An 11,057-nucleotide genomic window follows, 5' to 3' on the forward strand; every position below is an offset into this window, starting at 1 on the left:
TTCTACAATCAATCATAGCCGTTGATTTTTATCTGTTTTATTCCAACAACCGTTAGATTAAACTTGGAAAACCCTAATCCCAAATACATCGATCCCTCTCTCACTCTCTGACTCTCTCAGTCTCCGCCTCTCTCTCGTCTCTCACCTCGTCTCAGAGATCTCGAACCCGATCGAAAATGGACCTGAGCCTCTGCCTCTCAAACTCTTGGTCCAAATCCAAACACCTAATCCGATCCCTAATCCCTCAGTGACTCAGTCCATCTCTCGACCATTCCCTCAGTCTCTCTCTCTCTCTCTCAAACTCGAGCCTCAGTTCGAAGAATCGAATCCCTCGACCCATTCGATTTCATTTCACATCAAAGCGATTCGATTCACATCAGTCGATCAATTGTTGCAGTACTGCTGGTGAGTAGGAGCTCGATGCTTCAATTGTTTTGGATTGTTGAGGTTCGAGACTTCGATTTGAATATATTATCAATGTTCTTGACATGTTTTCTGCCATGTTCGAGACTTCAATTGTTTTATGCCCAGTTTGTCATATATTATCAATTTGAATATATGGTGTATCTTTTTTTGCAATGTTCTTGACATGTTTTCTTATAATCTGATATGTAAAAAATCTTGACTGGGTTGTTGTGATTATATGTTTTCTGGGTTTTGACTAGAGATGATTCGAGAGCTTCTGACTTATCAAGTTATCATAGATGAATTGTTATCACTTTGCACATCTTTATTTTCCAATGTGTTTAATGCTGACTGATCTCGATGGGCCATGATATTTAAGCATATAATGAACAATATGAATACATAATCCAATGCTTTGTGTTGGGTTGCTTTGCCATATTCTCATTTACTGCATTAACCTGCAAATTTGTTTTCTTAGCAATTGATACTTGATAGGTTACTGAGAAAAGTGAAGGGTTTGCAAGAGAAACCATCTAAACTCGGCTGAATATGTTTTCGAGTTTGTTTTAGACAAACTCTTGAATTGTTGGTATATGTGTTTAATAAGCAATCATGCACTTCTTGCAAAAATTGTTTTGATCGGACAGAAGGTTATTCCAATCATTATATCCCAATTGTAGGTAGCCTTAACAAGAATCAACTTTTTGGAATTGAGGAGTCTGTTATTAGTGGTGTACTTATCCTAAAACGTATTCCAATCATTGTCAAGTTTATTAGGCAACCCAAGACTCATTTACAATTTTACTTTTTCAGGTGTTCCAATCTCGGGTTGTCAACAATTCAAGAAATCTTACAATCAAGGCTTAGAAGTCAGCACTGGAGCAACGTAGGAGCACTGCAGTTGGTCGGTTTGGACCAATAGGTCAGTTTCAAAGTGATATATATTTGTGAAGTTAGATGATGAAAATGTTATATATTATATATATGTTTGATGTTTGTATTAATATCACAATGTTTGATGTTTGTTTCTTTTTTCTGCAATTATTAAAATGTTTGATGCTTGTCTGTTTTGTTTGATTCTTTTTTCAAGTTTATTTGGATCATAATGTTGTTTATTTGTTTCTTTTTTCCTGCAACTATTAATATCTGACAATGTTCTATGTTTGTATGCTATGTTTGTTTCTTTTTTCTGCAATTATTAAAATGTTTGATGTTTGTTTGTTTTGTTTGATTCTTTTTTCTGCTGCTATAAATAATGTTTGGATGTTCCACTTGTTTCTTTTTTCTGTAGCTATGGGTACTCAAAGTGGTAATTTGAGTCAGACTAGTAGCTCAAGCCCTTCGATTAGTTCTGGCATACATATGACGGGTACTGCAGCTTTGGATCATTCCCCTTTAGGACAACCACCACCTTTAGGACAAACAGTCCCACCTTTAGGACAAACTTCAGGTTCAGCTGCTGAATCTGATCCTACCAACTCCCAATCCCAGGGAGCAGCTACTGCTGGGCAGAAAAGAAAAGATCCTGCAAACAAAAGCCCTCTTTGGGCACATTTTACTAGATGTAAATTCCCGAACTCAGACCTAATAGATAGTTGTTGGTGTACTTGCAATTCTTGCAATGAGAGAGTGTTATGTGATACTAAAAAGAATGGCACAAGCTCGATGTGGGCACATACTAGGAAATGTGCTACTCATCCATTACATGCAGAACCTGATCCTAAGCAGGCTAAGTTGAATAGAGATAATGTGAGTGGAGGAGCCTCATACCATAAGTATAACAAAAAGAGGTGTGATGATAGGTGTATCGATATGATTATCAAGGATGAGCTCCCTTTTAGGCACGTGGAGAAGGAGGGATTCAAAGCTTTCTGCAAAGAGTTAGAACCTCAATGGCCTGGAATGGACAGAAAGCAGGCTGCCAAGGGTGTGCTAGATAAGTACAATTTTGAGAAGGCTGTTTTGTTGAGTCAATTGAAGGAAAATGAAACTCGGATCTCAATTACTACCGACACCTGGACATCGATCCAGAATATAAACTACCTGGTACTAACAGCCCACTTCATGGATAGTGACTGGAAATTGCACAAAAGGATCATCAACTTTTGTACAATTACTAGTCACAAAGGAGAGGAGATTGGAAGGGTAGTAGAGCAGTGTTTGAGGCAATGGGAGATCACCAAAGTGTTTACAATCACAGTAGACAATGCTAGTGCTAATGACTTAGCTGTGGCATACATGAAGAGAAGGTTGACCAGTTACAAGACTTTGATGTTTGAGGGAGAGTTTTTACATTTAAGATGTGCATGCCACATTATAAATTTGATAGTTAAGGATGGTCTGAAGGAGTTACAAGATGGGATTGCTGCTATATGGAACTGTGCCAAGTATGTTAGGAGTTCATCAAGTCGTCTTGACAAGTTCAGGGAGTTTGCTGTTCTGGAACAGTGCAGGGCAAATGCCAATGTTCCATTAGATGTAATCACAAGATGGAACAGCACATACCTCATGCTTGAAGCTGCACTTAAGTATGAAGCTGTGTTTGGCAGAATGGGTGAAGAAGACTGCAATTTTAAAGCTTATTTCGACGAAAGGGACAGAAATGGCAAACCCAGGGTTGGACCACCATCTAGTGAGGATTGGAGGAATGCAGAAGCATTTTGTTTGTTTTTGAAGAAGTTTTATGAAGCTACTGTGAAGCTGAGCGCTTGGAAGAAGATCACTGCAAATATATTGTTTGTTGAAATGGTTACATTGCAAACTGAGATTGACAAGGCTATCATTGCAGAAGACCCTATTTTGAAGAGGGTTGCCACTTCAATGAAGACCAAGTTCAACAAATATTGGGGAAGCTTCGAATCGGTGAACAAGATAATCATGATAGCTAATGTTCTTGACCCAAGATACAAGCTGCAGTGGGCTAAAGTAGCAATGCAAAAAGTCAATGCAAGCTACGAGACAATTCATTCAATACAAGGGGACTTAAAGAAAATTTTGCTGAAGATGTATGATGAATACAAGGCCAATGAAGGCAGCAACGAAGCTGAACCGTACATGGGAGAAGATCTAGGATTCGAAGGGGATGACTTGGAGAATCTTGATGAAGTCAGCAAGCAAATAGCAAGAGAGAGGATGGCAGAGCAGTCATAATGCATACGAAATGAGGTTGATCAGTATTTATCGGATAGGTATGTTAGCCTCCTTGCAAAGAATTTTGAAATTCATAAGTGGTGGAAGGCCAATGAGTTAACTTATCCAATCCTATCAAAGTTAGCAAAGGATGTTTTTGCTGTTCCTTGCTCAACGGTGCCTTCGAAGAATGCATTTAGTTTGGGATCAAGAATGGTGGATCCTTTTAGAGCTTCATTGACACCAAAAATGGTGGAAGCCCTTGTTTGCAGTTCAGATTGGTTAAAATCTGATCCCCCAAACTTTTACAAAGATCCCACTGAAGATGACCTTGAAATGTATCACACTTTGGAGGAACTTGAGAGGGGTAAGCTACTTATATTGTTTGTTTCTTATTTTATGAATCATGATATTATTTTGAACCTTGTCTTTGTTATTTTGCAGAAAATGCTTTTAATCAAGGAATAGAGTCATCATTGACCAGTCTCAGCTCTACACAAGCTGATGCATAGCAGGCAGCAGCCAACATCGTGAGCTTTCTTGTTCAACGTTAGAAATTGCAAAAACTTCCTAAATTCTTCTTCATTGATTGAATTTGCAGAATTGCCAGCATTCAAATTCTTTTCAACTAAAATTGATTTGCAGAAAGTTTGAGACTTTGAGTGAGGCAGGGGGCACAACAAGCAAATATGAAGTGACGATGAGATGAAATTTGAGTCTTTGAATGCTTTGTTTTAAACTATTGTCCGCTTTGTTATTGTATGATTTATTCATTTGTGTGAACTGTAAATGATGATATGAGGTGATGATGAGATGAACTGTAAGTGATGATATGAATTATGAAGTGATGAACTGATGAGTGTAAGTGATGAACTGAAGTAGATGTGAGAGAATGAGAGACTGAGAGTTATAAGTTTTTTGATTGATTTACATTTGTGTATGGTTTGGGATTTGTGTTATAAGTTTTTTGATTGATTTACATTTGTGTATGAGAGTTATAAGTTTAAATTCATAGAAGTTAATTGATTGTTTTTTATGTGCTTTCAGTTTTTCACTTGTTGACAGGTTAGGGATTTAAAATTTCCATTTGGGCCAAAGCTGAAAGCTGGCCCAATCTTAAACTCGGTTGGAGGCCCAACCAACCGATACCAACCGATACCAACCGGTACCGAGAAGTCGGTATACCGACTTTTGTGGCCGGTAGTGGTACTACATTTTGTGTACCAATAAGTTCTGGTACGGTAGGTGGTATTGGACTTGAAGGTCCGGTACCGTACCGAACCCAGCCCTAGTGTAGGTGATGTGGATTCCTCTGAAGAATGTAAGATCCTCTTCCCTTGATCGTTAAATGTATATGGCTTGAATTTCAAAGGAGAAGGTCTTCTGTATTTAAGTTGTAGAGGATTCTTCAAACGCTCAAGTCTTGCTTCAATCTCTTGTGCACTAGGGATCTAAGAAGGCTCGGACATTCATGGAAATCCTGAACAACATTAAAAATTAAATAAGTTAGTAAACTATACAATAAAAGAAATACAAATTAATATTTTATACAAGTTAACGTTACATACAAACAAAAATACAATTGCACAAGTATTCTATACAATTAGAAGTATACAACGAAAATTACAAGTATGGTGTAAGTATAAAACGGGTTTTTACAATTTTAGGGGTTGATTTATGAAATCAAGCAACTTATAAGAATTTAAATGTAACCACAAACTTTCAATTGATCGAACGTGCGGCCTAAGTATAGTCATCTAGACACAAGCTTCCTTTCATATCTTTTGGGTAACCTTACTGAAATGGCCATGTGGGAGAGGACGAACACAAGAGATAGAACTCATTTTGGCTTGAGCTACTCCCACATAGTGGTTTAGGCCCAATTGTATGCACTTCTGAATTCAGAACCCGTTATGGACGTTGTCCCCTTTCTAGACACCACTCCACATAGGCTATACTTACTAAGATAAGAAATTTCCTAAGTGTGAAGATAGTTCAACAAGTGTTAATAAAAACCGCCCTCAACTTTAAGGGACTTGGACTAGGTGCCCTTAAAGGGTTTAGGTTAATATTAACAAAAGCGACTTCACCTATTCCAATCAATATCAACTCATAATTAAAATTAAATCCAAACAAATCACCATCAAACATAAATCTCGAAAACAATTTAATTACATAATTTACAATTTCCAACGCCAATTAATCAAGAAATAAATAGAATTTAATCCCCGGCAATGGCGCCAAAAATTGACCTGCACTAAATTAGTGCTCAATTTAAAACTCTATCAATGTAGTAAGAATAAGTAGGGATCGTTCTCAACCGGGGATTAGGGCCTAATTAATTCCTGAAAAATAAAACGTTAGTAAAAAAAATTAAAGAATATATATACATTATTTACGAAAAGAGAAATTTTAAATACACACCCCTAATCACTTAATACACATCCCTATTATTTTATATTTCAAATTAGATTTTGTAGTTAGGTTAAATGACCAAAACAGACATCTATGCATTAGAAGAAGAAGAAAATAATCATATTTTCCTTATATTATTCTATTTATGTATAAATAGTTAGATAAACACAACAAATTTCTATACATGGCCTCCCAATTTAATACAAGAATAAAGTTAGAAACTATCTAATTTAATTTTTCCTTAAATAAATTGTAATTAGATGAGGTTAGAGACCATAATATTTAGAATTTCAAAATCAATGGCATTAAATATTTTTAAAACATATCGCTTTACTCCCATTTTTTAGTTAATTTCCTTTTTTGTTCTAAGAGTTATGATTAATCAATTTATTTTCTAATATAAAACATCACAGGTGAAAAAAACTTTGTAATTGTTAATTTGTTTGGCTCCTCTAATGACAACTATTTAGTTCCGCCACTATGGAGAAACTACTGGTATAGTTTTGGTTGAATGTTCAACTCATAATTTTATACTTGATTAACATGGTGTTTGGTGGATGAGAGCTCAAATAACACAAAGCCTATTTAAAGGGAACAATAATAAATCTTTATGGATTTCTCAATAACTAACACAAGTAATCGATCAAAATGGTCATTTACAAAATGTCAATATACTAGAATATACTAATCATATTAAATAGTAACCTTAATATAGTCAAAAAGTAGGATATTTCATGATTTTTGAGATTAATGGTATTTTAGGTACTTTGAGTTGTGTATTTAGTAAATTATTAGAATGAGAAATTAAATGGGTGGTGTATTAAGTATGGAGTGTGTATTAAGTAATTAGGAGTGTGTATTTAAAACTTCTCTTACGAAAAATACAAAGTAAGGGGATTTAAAATTTATTTAATCTAACAACTAAGTAAATATACACATGTGACACATTACCACTAAAGACAACGCTGCTTTTCTGAAAATTTACTCTCTGACCCGAAGCCTGAGCATAAGTGTTGAGGATTTGAATCCTATATTTATAGCACTCTGCATGGAGCAACAAGAAGTTATCATTGTGGATTTTGATTTTAAAAAAGATAATATGAGAAAAAAGTTATTTTATTTATTAAATTCTGATTGGGGATTTGAGGCAGGTTTGGAGGCCTAGTCTCGAGTGGGGATAGGGACGGGGAATCTCTAATATATTTTTATTAGAGATTGGGGCGGAGATGAGAGTGGAGAATGATCAGGATGGTATTATGATCCCCATCCCCAATCCGCCCCATTATCATCCCTAATGCGGGGTTGAATTTAAATTTATATATTTCACTCATAAAAATAAGTTAATTAAGAACACTGACTTAACCAATTTTACTCGTTCGACTTGCTCTTATTTCGTAAAATTTTGAGCTGTGAGCGAACACATGGTTACAAGTTACAACCAATTCTTCATTGGTGGATCGAGACATAGTTGACCCAGACAAAGAAACAAAGACGTCGCTGAAGGCGATGAATGATTGGCATCAGTTTGAAAAAAAAGTAGACAGCATGGACCGACACCCCTTTTGAAAGAGTACGTAGCAGTAGGACTAGTAAGCAACCTATCTTCAATACAACCACAAGGACCTATCTATCAGATCACAACACGTAGACAATTCAACCAATAGAAGCGACGAAATCCTTGACTTGCGAAAAGAGCTGGTTGGATTCCGGCAACTCCGGAAAAACATAGAAGGCGTGAACCATACTCGGATACTCGATCAGCTTCGCCTCCTTCCCCGATTTCCTCAACCACTCACAGTACCTCCTCTGCCAGTCCTGCAGCGGATCCAAGCCCCCAACGAACACAATCGTAGCCGGGTACTCCAGACCCGTAATGTCCACCGCGTTCGGCCCGCCCACGTTCGCCGCCTCGTGGTCCCGGCTCGACCCGGCTGGCAAGAACGCCTTCCACAGCCAATCGGTTCGGGTCACCGACACCAGCGGCGCGCCCTCCAGTCGGATCTCGGACTCGGTCCGTTCCTCGCCGCCGAAGAACGGTTGGATCGATATCAGCCCCACTGGTTTCACGAACCGAAACGGCTCGAGGCAGGCTCTCACCGCCACGTGGTGCGCAATGTTCGCGCCGGCGCTGTCTCCGGCGAGGAAGCAGCGGGAGCGGTCGGCGAGGTCGGGGAGGGAGTCGGGGTTTTGGTCGAGGAATTTGAGGACGTCGAGGCCGTCGTCGTACTGGCAGGGGTAGCCGTGCTCCGGGGAGAGGCGGTAGTTGACGGAGACTACGACGGCGGGGATTTGGCGGGCGAATTTGCGGCAGACGGCGTCGTAGGCGTAGGAGTCGGGGCTGAGGAAGCTGAAGCCGCCGCCGTGGAAGAAAACGACGACGGGTAAAGAGGCGGGGGGAGACGACGTCGTAGAGGGGACGAAGAGGCGGAACCAGAGGTTGCGGGTTTGGTCGACGGTGACGTCGGAGGTGGTGACGCCTTTGTAGGGAGCGGAGGGAGTGGCGGAGGAGCGTAAGTCGAGGAGGCTCATGAGACGGCGGTTGATGGTGCCGTTTTGTCGGCGAGCGGCGTCCGTTAACTTTGACAGAAGCGATAACGAGATCCGGGTCCTCCAAGGGAGCAAACCCCAGGAGGAGGCAGTGGGTTGTTGGGACTGAGACGACGTCGTCATGGAGAGAAAGGAGGTTTCTGGGTGGGATTTCCTCTTTTGTGAAATAAAAGAGTTTAAGAGTGAGTGTGACTGTGTGAGGATACCTAACAACCCCCAGCTGCGTCGTTTTGATGGGGATATAATGATGATTCATTGAATCCGAGCCATTCAATGCAGTGCAGTAGGTGAGTGTTGGGTTGCTTTTTGGTTGGAAGATGATGAAACTTTAAATGAAATACATGCAAGTTAAAGAGAGTGTGAGACAAATAACCAAAAGATGGGCTAGAGTCTAACATATACTTGTATAGAAAACGGACAAATTCCGAACTCTATCAAGTAAATACAAACTTATTACAAGACTATTTTGAGCTCGCTATAACAGCAACTTTATAGTCCAAAGAACAACTTCGTGTCTTCTAGGGCAAAATTATTTTCTAGCCTTCTATTAGTCAATCACACAATTATAGTACACTCCGTGTCTTCTAGGGCAAAATCATTTTCTAGCCTTCTATTAGTCAATCACACAATTGTAGTACACTCCGTGTCTTCTAGGGCAAGATCATTTTCTAGCCTTCTATTAGTCAATCACGCAATTATAATACCAACAGAAATGCCACTTTCGCATTTTCATACGAAGGGATTGTACTCTGTCAAGAGTGGGTACCATGTTTACTGTAATTCTCTAAAGATGGGGGAAGTGGCTTCTACGTCGTCATCTGAAGTTGTTGGGGGTCCATTGCGTGACTACTGGAGTCAACTCTGGAAAACTACTTTGCCTCTAAAAGTCTATGTTTTTGTGTGGCGTCTCTTGCATGGAGTCCTTCCAACAAGGTCAGCTTTATCTTTACGTAAAGTTCCTATGGTTGATATTAATTGCATCTTTTGTCATAAGGAAGTAGAAACTGGAATGCATGTAGGCCTCATCATTTAGCCCTTCGGCCCTAAGCCACCCGGCCCGTAGGGCTGAAGCCCGACTCGGCCCTTGCATTTAGGCGGGCCGGTCCTACCCTTTCTCAAATAGGGTAGGGTAAGGGTCATGCAAATGAAGCCCGGCCCGACCCGGCCCTTTAAGCCCGCCCAATTAAGTCCTAATAATTTTTTATTTTTTAAATATGCTTCTCTTTAGTCTATAACATACAATTTATCTTTTTTTTGTAATTGATTTCCTAAGCTTTGTTTTCTTTAATTTTTGTTTCCTTTGTTAAACAACAATTAATTTTGGGAGATTTAGATAGGGGTGCGGCTATTGACACCCTATCATTTTCTTTGTTCACCCTACTTGCTCATTCCACCCTACGTTTTAATTTCAATTATTAAATTTACTTTTCTAACCCATTTCTCTTTCCAGAAATATCTTTATATGATATAACCAATTAAAAAAGAAAAAAGAAAAAATTTAACAAAATCTCTCATTTAATTTGTATCAATAAAAATTAAAATATATTAAAGTTTTTTGATAAAATCATAATCTAATTTACTTTTATTTTTTTAATTTTTTTTCTTTTAGTTTCAATGTTTGTCTATTTCAATCTATGTCAAAAGATTAGAAAGTTAACAACTATGAGCAATGAAGAAGAGATTGATTTTTTTTTTTTTTCCGTGTTTTCTATTTTTACATTTGGTGTTCACAAAGGGTATTGCAAAAATTTTAATAATCGAAGTTAACACTAATGATTTTGTGAATTGAATAACGAATTAACGACAAGAATGCAACAAAAAGACAAAAAAATAATAATAAATTCAAATTTGGTGGAGAAGATGAAGATTAATGTTATCCAATGACTACTTAATTATTTAATAATTGGTTATGTATTTAGATATCCTTACATATTTAGATTTTAGACAATTAGTGTACTTATTAGTCATTTTACACTTGGGTAATATGGTCTTTCAATAATTTAAATATTTGTAGGGTGAAGTAAGAAAATGATAGGATGGCAATAGACGCACCCTTTAGAGAGATAGTTAATTGAATATAACCATCTTAACTAATATTTATAAATGTTATAACTTATAAGTTAATTTCAATATATATATATATATATATATATATATATATATATATATATATATATTAAATATGAATATGATCAACAAAAAACAATGAGTCTTGTATTACCTATATAACCATTGAGCCACATTTTGAGATAAAAAATAAAAATAATATATTTCTTTTTATTAAACAAATTAAGGCCCTTTTAGGCCCATTTCGGCCCTATTCGGAAGGCCGGCCCTACCCTGCCCTAAATTTTGTTGACTTTGACTAGGCCCGGCCCGGCCCGACCCTAACCCCTAAAATTTAGGGTACGGCTAGCCCTAGCCCGGCCCATGATGACCCTTAAATGCATGTGTTCAAACAATGTGAAGCTTTGCAGAGCTTTTGGATCTTAGGTCCTTTGAAGTTAAAGGCCAAGGATCATGTTGCATGTATTTGAAAGGGTGGGTCCTAGACATGATGG

At 38.0% G+C, this 11,057-nt stretch overlaps 2 protein-coding genes across 2 annotated transcripts; one reads left to right on the plus strand and one right to left on the minus strand.

Moving 5' to 3' along the window:
- Nucleotides 1-1,698: 1,698 nt before the first annotated feature.
- LOC133737347 (zinc finger BED domain-containing protein RICESLEEPER 3-like) lies at nt 1,699-3,555 on the plus strand. The gene has a single exon (XM_062164925.1). It carries the CDS (start codon nt 1,699-1,701, stop codon nt 3,553-3,555), a length of 1,857 nt encoding a protein of 618 aa, XP_062020909.1.
- A 3,752-nt stretch (nt 3,556-7,307) lies between these two features.
- On the minus strand, nt 7,308-8,924 carry LOC133736980 (probable carboxylesterase 18). The gene has a single exon (XM_062164609.1). It carries the CDS (start codon nt 8,617-8,619, stop codon nt 7,603-7,605), a length of 1,017 nt encoding a protein of 338 aa, XP_062020593.1. The 5' UTR covers nt 8,620-8,924; the 3' UTR covers nt 7,308-7,602.
- Between the last annotated feature and the right edge of the window lie 2,133 nt (nt 8,925-11,057).

The sequence above is a fragment of the Rosa rugosa genome, chromosome 3 (assembly GCF_958449725.1).
Source record: "Rosa rugosa chromosome 3, drRosRugo1.1, whole genome shotgun sequence".
Classification (NCBI taxonomy): domain Eukaryota; kingdom Viridiplantae; phylum Streptophyta; class Magnoliopsida; order Rosales; family Rosaceae; genus Rosa; species Rosa rugosa.

Bases quoted from the DNA above. Each gene is read 5' to 3' on its own strand.
- LOC133736980 (XM_062164609.1), bottom strand. From the start codon at position 8,619: ATGACGACGTCGTCTCAGTCCCAACAACCCACTGCCTCCTCCTGGGGT.
- LOC133737347 (XM_062164925.1), top strand. From the start codon at position 1,699: ATGGGTACTCAAAGTGGTAATTTGAGTCAGACTAGTAGCTCAAGCCCT.